The sequence below is a fragment of the Pipistrellus hanaki genome, assembly GCF_964339955.1.
Source record: "Pipistrellus hanaki genome assembly, chromosome: 10".
NCBI lineage: Eukaryota > Metazoa > Chordata > Mammalia > Chiroptera > Vespertilionidae > Pipistrellus > Pipistrellus hanaki.
Genome location: NC_140512.1, coordinates 28,406,168 through 28,421,531, shown reverse-complemented (window position 1 = coordinate 28,421,531; position 15,364 = coordinate 28,406,168). Strand labels below are relative to the sequence as shown.

The 15,364-nt window shown below is 41.9% G+C and overlaps 1 protein-coding gene across 4 annotated transcripts in view; it reads left to right on the top strand.

Annotated features, from left to right (window-relative positions):
* The window catches only part of CDK6 (cyclin dependent kinase 6), a 211,254-nt gene extending 201,101 nt beyond the window's left edge, over positions 1–10,153 (top strand). For 3 of the 4 annotated variants that reach the window (XM_084897450.1, XM_084897453.1, XM_084897452.1), the window contains exon 8: positions 115–467. In XM_084897450.1, the coding sequence (XP_084753576.1) occupies positions 115–261 (147 nt within the window). In that variant the 3' untranslated portion in view covers positions 262–467. Of the gene's footprint in view, positions 1–114 lie in introns of all 4 variants that reach the window. The other variant, XM_084897451.1, reaches the window with a different exon arrangement.
* Positions 10,154–15,364: the final 5,211 nt, after the last annotated feature.

Below are 15,364 nucleotides of genomic sequence, written 5' to 3'. Positions count from 1 at the left end.
TTCAGTCCGCAGGCTGACACTATTTTCACTGAGCCAAACCAGTTAGGGCCAACCACATTTTTTTAAAGGGACATGTTTTATGTCAATAAGTTATTTCTTTTTTCTTTATCACAGAAGTGCTTGACCTTTAATCCAGCCAAGAGAATCTCTGCCTACGGCGCCCTGTCTCACCCATACTTCCACGACCTGGAGAGGCGCAAGGAGAACCTGGATTCCCACCTGCCGCCCAGCCACAACGGCTCGGAGATGAATATCGCCTGAGCTCCCGGCCGCTGCCTCGAGCGGATCCCCGGAGAGGAGAGCACCCTGGAGCCTGAGGGGTCCCCCTGCGAGAGCCCCGGCAGAGCCGGGGAAGATCGCCCGCCGGCCAGGGCCCTGCCAGCCGCTGTCTTCTGATGGGCTTTGCTTCTCCGAGGAAACCGCTCAGTTTACTGTTCGAAACCAATGCAAAAGTGATTGCAGCTTTATGTTCATTCGTTATGTGTTTGTCTGTCTGTCTGTCTGTTCGTTTGAAAAACCTGGAAAAATTCCAGAAGAGAAGCTGCTGACCAATCGTGCTGCCATTTCATTTTTCTAACCTTGAATGCTGCCAGTGTGAAGTGAGCAATCCAGGCACAGTGGCTTGTGATGGATCTCCCTGCAGCTGCCGGGCCTGATTTGGTACTTTTGAATGAACGCAATGAGTGAGTGTGTGTGTGTGTGTGTGATTTTTTTATCTCTTAAAGGCTTACTCTCTGTAAACGACGAGAATAATTGAATTCTGGGGATTCAAAGTGGTGATGCATAAGTAAGAGGCCCCTCCAATTTGAGAGCTGAGCCTATGTCCTCAGAACTTCTCTTCTGACCACAAGTAGTAAATTTGTTCATAGTGAAATGTTAACTATCTAGATGAAGTTTTAGACACACATCAAAGAGTGGTGGGGGGGAGAAATCTAGTATCTTTAAGAGACCTGTTTTTTAAAGCACACATTTCACTTACTCTTCCAAAAGCTGAATTTACTCATTCTAAGTACATTTTAACCTGTATAATATGCTTTATTGTTTCTTTTTCAAAAATACCCTATCAGCGCCTTTCTTTCTTGCTATATAGTTTTAGGGAATGTACCTCAAATAGGTCCAAAACATAGAGAAAGCCTTGTATTTTCTGGTTTGAAATGTATTTCCTTTTTGGTTCTTTTGTTGTTGTTCTTGATGATTTTAGGAATTTGTCAGAAACTGTTTCCTAGTTTGGTGTAGAGCGTCGTTCTCTGACTAGACACAGGAATGCCATTAAGGTTTCCCCACCTGTGACACTGTACTTTTCCCACAATGCACTGCCTTGTTTGCCAAGTATCCACCTTCTCTATCCCCTGCGCCTCTGATAAATATTACTATCCTTACATTACGGAGAACAGATCGCTTTTGCTGTTTGCATGCACTTTCTTCTTTCTTTCAAGGAACCTTTTCATAAACAGATTCAGACTATGGTTTATGGCTCTTAATTCCACGATCCTAACAGGGTCCCTAGGCTCTCGTTCTAATGCAATCTTCCTACCCGTTCATTCCCCGTTGTCGCCTAGGCAATGAGTGGGAAACTGGTTCTTCTCTTATCACCAGCACCTAGATGGCTTTAAACTGTTACTTAGTGTTCTATGTTTTTATGGCGTGTATTGTCAGTGTAGTATCTGAGGGAATACCTTTAACTATTTTTTTTTTTTTTTTTTTTTTTTAGAAAGAAATATTTACTCTGATCTTTCCTCCTTCCTCCAGGCTGTGCTCCTTTCCAGTGCCTCGTGCACACTCCTGCCCTCTGCGGAGCCAGCTGACTTGGGCATTGTGAACAGCTTTACTTTTCCTCTCGCCGTTTTTCTCTGTAGATACTTTATATTTCATGCCATCTCTGCCTTATTTTTTTTGGTGAGTGCTCATTTGGCTCTAATAGCCAGAAGGCACAGATTAAGTATGTTTGAGGAATTTTAGCTGCTTTGCCTTCTGACTTATGTTTTGAGCTCATGCAACCATTAGACCATGTTCTAGGGTTAGCGTTTTCCATGAATGGACATTGCTTCGCTGAGTAGAAAATATCCCAGGTGATGTTTGTGCATAGTCAAGCCTTACCGAATTCCTCACAGCTTAATAATGTATAGGACCATCTTGAACAAGGGGAAAATTGGGAGTTTTCTCCTTGACAGTTTTTTGGATCAGGAACCATTCTTTTTCATACATTTTTTTTTTAAATAGTGTTCCGATTCAGTAACTTGAAGAGCAGGAAAATTATTCTAAAGCAAGATATGGTGCTGCCCTATGAACCAGGATATCACAGTTTCAGTTCCTGGTCAGGGCACATACCTAGGTTGCAGGCTTGATCCCCAGTAGGGGGCGTGCAGGAGGCAGCCTATCAATGATTGTCATCACTGATGTTTCTATCTCTCTCTCTCCCTGTCCCTTCCTCTCTGAAATCAATAAGAATATATTTTTTAGAAATAAGTAAAATAAAGATACGGATGGGAAGATGGGCCATAAGAATGTTTTACACTTTCTCCACATGTTTTGTCACCACTGCAAATGCTTGAGATATAATGAATCCAGAGCATTTAGGAGTAGGTAGGCTAGCAGTCTCCCATGGAAATGTGAGTTCTGCCTTTTCTTTTGGTTGGGAGCAATGTACAAAGATGTTTTTGCTGGGGCCTAGAAATTAGATTTTCAAACTCACTGCACTGATAGATTATGAGCTTTTCTGTTAGTATTCATGGCTAGAGTGAACATAACTTGAGTTTTTGCTTTTGCAAAAGTTTTCACAAGTTTGCTCTAGAAAAATGCAGCTGTTCTAAACTGGAATTTTTTCAGCATTCTTTAGAATTTTAAACCAATAAGAGCTCAACTTTTATTTCTAGCATATTCTTCGGGGTCATTTCTCAGTAGTGTTGATAAAGAGAACTTAAAGCACACACTTTAAGGTATTAGATCTTTGGCAGGTTATCCTCTGCGAGACAGAATGAGAGGGCATCTCAGCCTCTGAACTTAGTCTGTCTCAGCTTCTCCACGATTGTGGCTGTGGCACTTGAGTGATTATTCTCTTGTTTTCTGTTACTTCCACCAGGCTCACCAGGTCTGAAATCCAGATCCCATACAAGCGCTCTTGCCATTAGGTTCTTTGAAGCATATAGCAGAGAGCAAACTTACTAAATGCAGCATATTCTGTGACATAGGTTTTCAAACATTTTTGCTAGGAGCTAAGCAGTGGTCAGCTGCAAAGATCAGACATGGAAGCAGCTTATAGCAGTAGAAAAACGGTGAACGATTTGAAATCGCATTTGAATTTCTCTCCAGGATTGGTCCAAGAATGTACATGACAGTTTCTATATCATATTCCGTCCTGGCAGCCCAGGCATTGTGGGAACTGTTGTGCAGGGTAGACTTGTAAAAACCTACATTTAAAAAGAGTATAGGAGAAACCTGCCCCTTTAGTCATGTTAGCTAGCTGATGCAGGGCAAAGGTTAATCAAGAACTGACCCTATCACCTTAAAAACACAATTTCTAAGAGCTTCTGAGAATCAGGTGCATTGGAGCCTCCCACCTCGTCTCCTTTGAAGTAGGTGGGAACTCGAGGAGCAAAGAACCAGTTCTGGAAGAAAGCTCTGGGCCACTTCAGATTCTTTCATTCTCATGGTTTTCTCTCAGGAAGCAGGCACTGTGCATGGCAGGCTTTTCATTTAGCCCCAGATGACTTACTAAAAATAGTTCAAAATATTAACCTAAGGATAGAATTTCAAAATGTACAGGATGTTAATATTTTAAAGAAAACATGCACTTTTTAATAGAGAAATTTATAGTTTGACTCCAGGACGTGGTCCTATCCATAATGATGAGGAAAAATACTTAAATTGTACCAAACATTTTGAATCTTAAATTATGTATTTAAAATAAGCTTTTAACCAACGATAGCTCCTTCTCTTAAAAGTAAGTGCCAGTAAGAGTCAGTAATGGCAATTTCTACCCGTTAACGAAAATTTAATCATGTAAGCTTCCTAATATAAACATATTAAATTTCTTCTCTCCAAAGAATTGCATCTTTTAAGTGACAACTTGACTATTTTTATAATAAGCTCATGAGAGTTATCACACATTTTCCAGAAGCAGGCTTGTGTTGCATACTTGGCTCTAAGAAAGAATAATGTTAAAAGTTTAATCCCTGAGAATTACTTGTGTTCATATAGAGACTAGAAAATATTTACTTTGGAAAGAGAATATTGAAATGTTACCAATTCTTAGGTATTGTTAGAATTCATAAGAATGCATGTTTTACATTGTGATATAAAAATAAAGATCTTAAATGATTGCTAATCCTTTAAAAATAAAAATAAAAAAGAGCAAGCAGTCGATAGAGGAAATTCTAGAGAAAAATGAAGGTATTCAAAGAAGGATATTTGAAAGTGAAATATATTTTGAGGGATATATATTTTAACAAACATATTGTGAGAATTGATGCTCACAAAGTCATCTGACAACTATGAACTTGGAAAAGCCATTTTAAACAATTACCATTTTAAAAATTAAGCCGAGCAAACTAAACCATCTTGTTCCTTTCTCATTTCATGGAAAACAGCAGCCATATGAAGCTACACTTGTTATGCAAGTCTTAGATTGTTCTTTTTTAAAAAAAACAAAATAAATTTTTTAAAGGCATGTACTTCCTATGCCACCAGGACTTTTGAATCATTGTGAAACCCAAACCATTTATCATGTGCATGTGCATTTAATGCATGCAGATATATGAGTAGGAGAATAGTTCCATGTTTCTTCTCTGCAAGTGGAAAAACTTGAGGCGACCAAAAAGCTGTCAAAGCAACATGAGTCCTCAGAAGGTTAATAATGGTGTTTTCCTCAAAAGCATAAGAAAAATAGCACTTTTATTTCTTATCAATGCAATTTTCAGCCTAGTTCTGTTCCATACCTATATCTCAAGCATTTCTAACATCTGCTTTTTCAGAAAATAAACCAAAAATATTCTTTTGGCCTTTTCTATTATCTGACCTTTGGAAAACAACAAAGAGAGGAGGGTTCTGATTTTTCTCAATTAGTTGTGTGTGTGGGGGGGGGGGGGTGTGTGTGTGTGTGTTTTTAATGAAGTATGAATGGGCTTTTCAAAATAACTTCTATTTCTCAGCAATCCAGGGAGTTAATTTAGATAAATGAACAGACTTCCATCAACATACTTGTCTCCTTGATACTGGTGCTCTGGCCTTCAAGAAGAAAACAAGAGCCACCTGAAAATAAATAATGGCTTTTTTCAGGCAGCCATTTAAGTTCTGTTACGGCAATTGGGAGCTAATATCTTAGGGAAAAAGGTCTTTTAAAATCCATACTCTCCTTTGAGCTTCTTGTTTTATTCCAGTATATTCCACAAGGTGGCACTTTTCTTGGAGGCTGGGAAGGGGGGTTGGAGGGAGCAGGAATCTGAGCTAGGCTAATGAGGTATTTCTGAAGACTTCTTTCTAATGGTATTTTTGTGCACATACTTAGCTCTTGTGTAGCACTTGTTTTTTAGGAGGCAAGTGGTCTTCACACTATTCTGTAACTTAGATATTGTAGGTGTTGGCTAAGTTCTGAAGGATTGTAATTAAATTTTTCTGGAGGATGGATTAATCCTCTCATTGCGATCACTTAAGTGGGTAAGGGAAGCTTAGGCATTCATTTATTTAAGAAGCATTTTTGAGGTACCTAATTACCTCGCTTTTCTAGGTGCAAAGGTTTCCAAGGTGGGCAGGCTTGTTACTAAGAAGGCAGCACTAGGTCTTGTTAGGAGCATAACACTCCACCAGTGCCCCTGCCACCCACCAAGCCCCTGTTTGCTGCTTTCACATCCCGACATCCCCTGCCACCATGGCCTTTGGACATTCATTCAATTCTGAGTCCTAATTTAAAAATCAGGTGAACAAAATAAGTAGCACATCATTCACTAAATAGCAAAACTATGTTTTCTGAAGAACTGGCTGTGCCGACACAGCCCTGAAATACTAAAAGACCTGCTCACTTCTACATTTGTATAATCCCAAGCACAACTTCACAAGAAATTAGAATTTAAACATGTTTTGTCTAAACATGTGAGTATGATCAATTAGGAGCATAGCTACACAAGTCTTTGACTTCGTTTGTGAAGGTCTTGGCAACTTTATCATAGCTATAAATATGGATATCCATATACTCATGTTTGAATTCATAGGTCTGCCCAAAAACCCATTACCCCTGACCCCCTCCCACCCACCACCCACCCCCGGTTTTAGTTCATTTTAGAAGTCCCTTTCCCCAGTGAGTGTCACTGAAATTTAGGAGGAAGGAAATGACAGTATTTTTCCAGAGTTTCCTTCACCCTGCATAGCAGAAGGCAGTTTATTCCTGAGGAGGGAGAGAGATCCCACGGTGCCTGCCTCGCTTTCCTGAAGGGTGGCCAGCAGGCACGGGGTCAGCAATGCACACTGAATCCAAATAGCACACACACTAGGCAGGGGTCCTCAAACTTTTTAAAGTGGGGGCCAGATCACGGTCCCTCAGAGAGCTGGAGGGCCGGACTATATGAACTACTAATTCCTACTGTAACACCTCGGCTGCGCTCACTGCCCAAAAAACCTGGCGGGCCGGATCAGACTCCTCTGCGGGCCGCATGTGGCCCGCGGGCCGTAGTTTGAAGACCCCTGCACTAGAGGCTGGTGAAAAACTCTCCTTCCTCTGCTTAAAACCCCCCCTGAAGCAGGTTACCGTGTAAGGCCAAATTCACACCACGAGTTTGGTTATCCCTTGGGCCAGTCTTAATTCTGCCCCCAAGACTTGGGGGCGCTGCCCCGCCCGCCCCTCTGGCCATGGGGGCAGCGGGCAGGGTGGCCGGACCGCCTGCCGCGCACCTGTTGGCGCTGCCCCGCCCTGCGGACCGGACCGGCCTGCAGGCTGGCCTGGCCCCGCACCTGCTGCTGTCCCAGAGGCACCTGCCCTGCCGTCTCCGGATGTCAGATGTCCCGGGAGGTAGACGGGTATCTTCTGTGCAAAAATAAGTACAACACGATGCTCCGGGAGTTCAGGTAGTAAAGAGATGCTGCTCTGTAGGAAGCTGTCTGTCAGCCAGGCATCTCGCAAGCTCTAAGCTCAGTTGCTTTTTTTTTTTTTTTTTTTTTAAGAGGATATGTATCATTACAGGAGAGATTTTTTTTTTAATTTTTCTATTATTCTAGATATATGATGCAAAAGATACGCCTGCAAGGGTTGTTTTGTGTGTGTGTGTGTGTGTGTGTGTGTGTGTGTGTGTGTGTAACTGGTTTATTTTTCTGCTTCATCCTCAGTTGGCAAAAGCTCCTAACTCTTTTGTTCCTTTTTTTTTTTTTTTTTTTTTTGTCAAGTAATTAAAGGTATGTAAGCAAAGTATCTCCTGTAGTAGGGGATTTTTTTTCCCTGGTTAGAGGAACTTTTTGTGTGAATTGTGTTTTTTTTAAGCAAATAATCCTTTACTTTAGGAGTTTGGATTGTCAAATGTAGGTTTTTCTTCAAGGTGGGCACATGCCTGTACATAGTACTGCCAAGAACCATGGCTGTAGCACTCGTCCGCAAGCATACGGGTGGAGCCACACGGTGAAGTCCCAGCTCTCTGTGGTCTCTAGCCAGATTCCCTTGATGTGCTTAGGTTATAGTCCTGCAGAAACCCTTTAGACCCTCGCTTGAAAGTTCCTGATTTTAAGTTTTATGACATGCTATACCGTGTATTAGCCAGCAATATGTTCTATGCTCACCAGCCACTCTTGAATTTGACCTTGAAGTCTCTGATTAATGAAAATAGATTTCAGCAATAATACATTTATTGAACACACCCCCCCCCCCAAGTGCATTATATATCTTCTCATTTTGGTCCTGTGTTTGCAATGATGTATACGTGACTGTTATTGTTCCTCACTTATTCACATTCACTTATTTTGTTATGACAAATAATAAACCCATTAGTCCATGGAGTGAATAGCACCAGTGACCCCTAGGATCAGCACTTAACGTGGTGAGGAATACCTATTTCGAGTTTTTCTACTTTTGCATAAATTATTTCTATTATCATTCATTTATATTATTTATTGCAGTATCACACTAGTCCTGTGAAAGCACAACTGAAGGTGGACCGCATTAGGGTATGCATTTAACCTTCATGGTCCATGGTCTTGACAGAGCCAAGAGAGTAAAAAAAAAAATTAGACTAAGCCTCCTTCCCCCTCCCCCCCCCAATAAGCTGCATGCATTTTAACATGATAGTAGGATATAAGTCTATAGATAAGAGTGTGTTTGTGTCTAGATGTTTTAATTATCATTATGTAAAGGAATTGATGCATACGACTTGGTAGTTGTTCTTTTGTCAAATATGCACATGATAATACAGTGTGAAAAGATAGCAACAATGAAAACTACAGGCAGAAGAGCACCAGACGCTGCCTTGCTTTAGGAGCTCTGCCCATGGCCATCGGCGCTGATGCCTAGAGGAGAGCCACGTGGAGCTAGAGCCCTCTCAGGCATGGCGTGCAGGAGCGGGAGCAGGCAGTCCTGCTGCAGGGAGAGCAGTGTGAGAGTTTTCTGTAGAGGCAGAACCGTCAGCTGGTGCTTGAAGCTTCCAAAATGTGCTAGATGGGGGAGTCCAAGTTTCTGTGCTTCACACTTCTGTGGTTTTGTGCAGAAGCAATCCAGCTCGGCAGTGAGAACAAGGGCTGCGTGTACAACAGTCAGCGGTGGGGCCTCAATAACCACCGATCCCCAGCAGCCTCACAAGCTGGTTGCATTTCTGGTGTTTTAGGTTTTGGTCTGAAGGTTAAATGGCAAGTGTTTGGTCCAGCAGAGCAGGGTGCGTTAAGAGAAGCACAGTACCAGGGCCCGCAGAGGGCAGGTTCGAACGAGAGGGTCTTGCAGGATTTCGTTTCTGAGCTGTGTGGAATAATGGAGTCGTGGTTCTGCTTTCCCACGGGGCCTAGTGAACACGTTCTTCTAGGTTTCAGCAAGGATGTCACACCCAGTGAGCTTTTTTTTTTTTTTTTTTTTTTTTGCTTTTCTTTTACTTACTAGTGTAATGTTCTAAGAGTAGGAAAAAAATCTTGATTTGAACATTTGCTTTGTTGGTTTCTGTGTTTGAAGTTACCGTTCTGGAGGTGTAGAGAGTGTGCGTGTGCGTGTCATATACTAATCTAGGCCGTATGAACCAGCCCAGGAGAGCCAATAGCCACCCATCCCCTGCATCTCTTCCTCCCTCCCTCGGAGGTGCTCCCTACCCTCATCCTGGCCGGTCCATGTGGTGCTCTCCCTCCTCCTCTGCTGCTCTTTGGGCATCAGGGACATGATGAGCGAGACTTTCGGCATCACCGGTGTGCTCAGGCATGGTCACCCCGTCATTCCCAGGCCTCCAGCTGGCCACCGTCATCAAGAGAAGGTTCCTGGTGCTGGGCACAGAGCGTGCTCACAACACCAATCCCACATGCCCTCTAGCGTCTTTGTACATATACCTTGATTTTTAAGCCACATCACTCTACAGAGCATTCAGTTTGGGCTGAGATACAAAGAGGGGAAAAAAAAACTAACCAAGAATACAAACCACAGTTCAGGATGCTGCTTTCTGTCCATTTACAGGCTATCCTCTTACTGTACTTCTTCATACTTGAAACTCATTCCGCTGTTTTTAATATCAGGGTACAGACCTGTAAGGGTGCATGTTTCTTAAAGGTGCAAAAATCACTCCCATTCCGTTGGCTCGTTGTGGCTACAGAATGCTCTGGTTTGGTGCTTTGGGTTCAGCAGGTCAGAGAAGCAGTGTGGAAATTTACCGCCTGGAACACAGTCTTACAAGAATGTTGGCAGATGGCTTGATGCTAGATAAGGCTCTGCTCTTTCGTCTGTACACAAGGTGGCTGAGAGTTACCGTACTGGCCTGGCAGGTTCAGCTGGGTACCCTTCCTCACAGGGCACAGAAGCCCTGTGCTCTCCAAAGGGGGGGAGGGAAGATGTGCAACCCTCTGGAAGCAGGAAATTTCCCTACATATCAGGATCATTTACCTTTAAAGAAAAACGGCCTCTGGTATAGACAGGATCAGAACGGGGAGGACTCTAGTGACCATCCCTCCTTTCCATACTGAAAACCCTCCTGAGGCAAAAAAAAAAGAAAAGAAAGCTTATCTGTAAAGTTATCCTCTTCACAGTACCCTGAGCTGAATAATCTTGAATAAATGAAAATGCAGGTCAGCGGATCTGGGCCTGAAAAAGGAAATAGAAAAGGAGGTGTTTGTGTAGATGAAATATGCAAGCTAATGGCCACCAGAACGTCCATTAAATTCCCCACCACTACCCACTTTCAAAGCTCAAGGAAGGAATGTTTCATGACCCCGGGTTTCTGAGGTCAGTGGTAGCCATTCTAGCACGCCCCTTCCTCTAAGAATTCCTTGGAGAGAGAGCTGCCCATGGTGAACGCTGCAATGGCCAAGGTAACCTGTCAGAACGTTCAGAGGGTTGCAGATCAATAGTCCTTTGGAAACTGGATGTCTTACTGGGTGCTAGAATGCAAAATTAAGGTATTTATTTTCAGATCATGGAAAATTTGTTGTTGTTTTTTTAAGAATTGGTGTTGACATGTCATTGTCCAGTTCATTGTTTTCTCTTATGCACAAGCTCAACGGGAAAAAAAAAAATGCTTTGTATATTTGTCATGCTTTCTGTATTTCTTACAAGAAGAATATTAGTAGCAAATAAAAATAATAAAAGCAGCGATTTGAACAGCTTTCTTTGAGATGCGTTACTATCCTAGCTACTTTTTATTATAATGTAAAATGAATGTAATCGCAGTCGGTAAAGTAATATTTAATAAAATAAGTTTTAGCAGAATGTGTTTTAAACTTTGAAGAGCCCCCTTTTCAGGCTTCAGCTGTTTTCAAAAAGTAAATAGCAGCTCCTCCCACTTAGAGCTTCGGTAACAGATGTTGAATAAGCTCTTATGAGTTGACCGTGCTAAGCACTGAGGAGCTGAAAATGAGGAAGGCATGGGCAGTCCCTTCTGACGCTTACAGATGGAATCTGTGGAAAGGTTTGGGAGACCAATTGCTGATAACCTGGAGATGATCCAAAAGTTTCATCAGAAGTGCTGTTTGAATGAGCTCAAAACAAGTCAGTGTTTACCAGCCCCACAAGGAAAAATACTTCCCGTGTGCAGAGGCATGCCGTTCTGAAAGAGCGGGCAGCAAGCTTGCAGAGGCCACACCTGGGGCAGTCGCTTTCAGACCCCTGGATCATAACCTACAGCAAAAACAGAATCTAACTGCCTCATCTGGGTACATACACTGAGTGGCCAGATTATTATGACCTCTGAACACCCAATAATCTGGCCACTCGGTGTATATCCTATATAATAAAAGATTAATATGCAAATTGTCCCCTTGACCAGCCACCCATGGCCAGGCTGGCCAGACCCCACCCATGCACGAATTTATGCACCAGACCTCTATTTTATACACACACACACACTCACACACACACATATATATATATATATATATATATATATATATATATATATATATACACACACTGAGTGGCCAGATTATGAGTTCAGATATCATAATCTGGCCACGCAGTGTATACACATAGGGACATATATCGGAAACTTGTATTTTACAAAATGATTCTATGTGTCCCATACATGTCCTCTTCTATTTTATTATCCTCCCCTCTGAAATCACTGGTGGCAACCCGCCAAACTGATTTCAGAACCCCACTAATAGGCCCTGACTTAATATTTGAAAACAATTAGTAAAGGGGTTTGGGGGAGGTGTACGAAGGAGCCAGGAAGCGATGTCATGAAGGGCTCACTATGCCATAGAAAGGAGTCTGGAATCACCGAAGGATTGAAGAGGGGGATAATATCTGTTCATGTTGGCCCATTTTTGTTCAACCACTTATATACTACAATAGATGCAGAGTGACAGACCAAGCAGTTCCTAGATGCACACAACAAACCAAAAGTGGGGTCATAGCTTCTGTCTGATGCATGTTCCCCTCTGTGTACAATACCAGGTGTTTTTAAAAATATATTTTATTGATTTTTTTACAGAGAGGAAGAGAGAGGGATAGAGAGTTAGAAACATTGATGAAAGAGAATCATCGACCAGCTGCCTCTTACACACCCCCTACTGGGGATGTGCCCACAACCAAAGTACATGCCCTTGACCGGAATCAAACCTGGGACCTTTCAGTCCTCAAGCCGACACTCTATCCACTGAGCCAAACCGGTCTCAGCAATACCAGGTGTTTTTAAATTAGTCCTCCCGAGTTCCCTAGGAATTCTCTCATTAGGACTTGCCTCAATTATTTTTAACAGGCCCTAAATTGTGTCTAATTTTTTTTAAAAACTACATGAAATGTTCAGGAGGGATAATAAAAGGAGTCAATTTGATCTTTATTAAAAAACTTAAGTTTGCAATTTACTAAGAGGTCAGTCATAGTTATACATGTTTACAAACCGTAGGCATCTACAATGAGATTAGACTGGACCATTGTTTTCAAAGCCTCGTACAAGAAGATCCTCCCATCAGTTATCTCTGGTTACCTCTGCTCTACGGACAGCCTTTGCCACTGGTTCTGCCCTCCGTGGTGTCTGTCCAACCTATACTTCCTTGTTCTCTAGCAAAGAACTGGTGGATGGGTCCCAGGAGGCCATGCTTGTTCTGCAAACACTACTCCTGGACTATGTCAGACTCTTACACATCTGGAAGGCCAAGGCAGGGAGGCCACATTTCTCATGCGCAGAGGATCGTGGGGCACCAGTCTGATGGGAGAAGGAAATGTGCAGAGACTGAATCCAGCCAACCTTCCGGTGCCTGTTCCCCGGGCTCGGAAACGCCCCATATCCTTAGAATAAAGTCTGCCTCCAGTTTTTGTTTTCGTTCAATGTCTGCAGCTCAAGTACTTTTTTTTTTTTTAATATGTTTTATTGATTTTTTACAGAGAGGGATAGAAAGTCAGAAACATCGATCAGAGAGAGACACCGATCAGCTGCCTCTTGCACACCCCCTACTGGGGATGTGCCCACAACCAAGGTACATGCCCCTGACCGGAATCGAACCTGGGACCTTTCAGTCCGCAGGCCGACACTCTATTCACTGAGCCAAACCAGTCTCGGCTCAAGGAAATTTCTATTGATTGTGGCAAACATCCTAATACAGTTTCCTCCTCCGCTCTATCCGCACGGCAGCTCGGGGTCCCTGCTCTGCGTTGTAACTTAAAGCCAATGAAAAGCTAAGTTGAAAAGTTGTGTCCTTATTTCAGTGTAGATAAGAACAACAACAAAATATTAGAGCCTGCACTTTTCAAATTGGGGTTCCCAGAAACCTGGGGTATACAAGGATGGGTACAAAACTAGATAAACAAGGTCGACCTTCCTCAATACTCAATTTTACTTAAGAGAAAAATGTTTCTTATCAAAGATGCTCTTTTTAAAATGCATTTTTAAAAATGTAGGATGGAATACGAAATTCAGATTTTTAAAATAACATAGCCAACTTCAAAGACATTCTATAATTTTAATAACTGCACAGGACTATGTCACCAGATCCCCTTGACACAACTCACTCTCCTGTGGAAAATTTCGAGAAGTACTGTATCGGCCAAGAGGGGGCAGCACTTGGAATGGGGCCCGTTGTTCTGCATGCTTTGCCTCCTGTGGTCTCTAGGATTCCTCATTGGGAAATGACATCTGTTTGGACAGTATATTCAGAAACCTGATAAGATAAGTGGGTGCAGCAAAAAATGGCACTCTCTAGAGGAGAAGGAGGTTCAGTAAACCCAAGGGCCAGGCATTCTGGAATATTCCATAAAAACTATATCTTATTTCATCAAGTCATTCTTATGGTGTAGTCAGTTCTGGAATAAGATTGCATATCATATGTGCAGAAATACAGCCAAAACCAGTTTGGCTCAGTGGATAGAGCGCTGGTCTGCCAACTGAAGGGTCCCAGGTTCAATTCCGGTCAAGAGCATGTACTTTGGTTGCAGGCACATCCCCGGTTGGGGGTGTGCAGGAGGCAGCTGGTCGAAGTTTCTCATCAATGTTTCTAGCTGTCTATCCCTCTCCTTTTCTCTCTGTAAAAATTTAATAAAATATATATATTTTTTAAAAAGAAATGCAATTGCCTACTTGAGGCTCTGGAGGTGCCTGGAACAGAGTAGAAGTTCAATTTGTGTTGAATGAATAAGTGAATGAGTTTCCAGTGATCAGACAATTTATAAGTAACTGTCAATATAAAATGATTACATGCTCACCACAAAGTACTTAAAGAACACAAAAACTACAAAGAAAAAAGAGTATTTCTTAAAATGCCACCTTGTAAATAAAAATAATTTCTAACATTTTGATAAGTTTTAGATACCAAGCTTTACATATATATACATGCAAGTTATGGAACTGTAAATTTACTCTTGGAGATGAGCATAAAATATATAATAAGAAGAAAACTTAAAAGGAAATCTTGTGACTGGGTTAAGCGAACATTTCTTAGAGAAGACAATATGCAAATTGACCCTCACACCTTCACAAGATGGCTGCCTATGACCAGGCTGGCAGGGGGGTTAATGAGGGATGACCAAACAACTGAACAAGCAGGCTACATGGGGCAACCAGACCAACTGGGGGTGGGCAGTTGGAGGTGACCAGGCTGGCAGCTGGAGGCAATTCGGGGCAACCAGGCAGGCAGGCAGGTGAGTAATTAGGAACCAGCAGTCCACGATTGTGAGAGGGATGTCTGACTGCCAGTTTAAGCCTGGACATCCCCCAAGGGGTCCTGGATTGGAGAGGGTGCAGGCTGGGCTGAGAGGACCCTCCACCCACACCCCCATGCATGAATTTCATACACTGGGCCTCTCGTAGGAAATATTGATAAATGGTACTTCATCAAATTTAAAACTTTGGCTTTTTGAAAGATGCTAAAATAAATAAATAAATAAAAAGGCAAACCACCAATTGGGAGAAAAATATTACAAAACATTTTAGCAAAAGATTGGTATTCAGACAAATAATCTACTTTTTTATTTATTTATTTTTATAATAATCTACTTTTTTAAATGGGAAAAAGATTTTAAATGACACTTTACCAAAGAAGATTATAAAAATAAAAATAAAAAACCTGAAAGATGAATAACTGCATTAGTCACTAGGGAAATATAAATTAAAATCACAATGAGGTATCACTACACACCTACTAGAATTGCTAAAATTTTTAGACTTGGGAACACCAAGTAAATATGTGAAACAACTAAAAATCTCACCATTGATCTCCGGCGTTAAAGGTAAACATACTTATTCAATTCAAGGAGCTACAGTTTAATGTATTTACATTT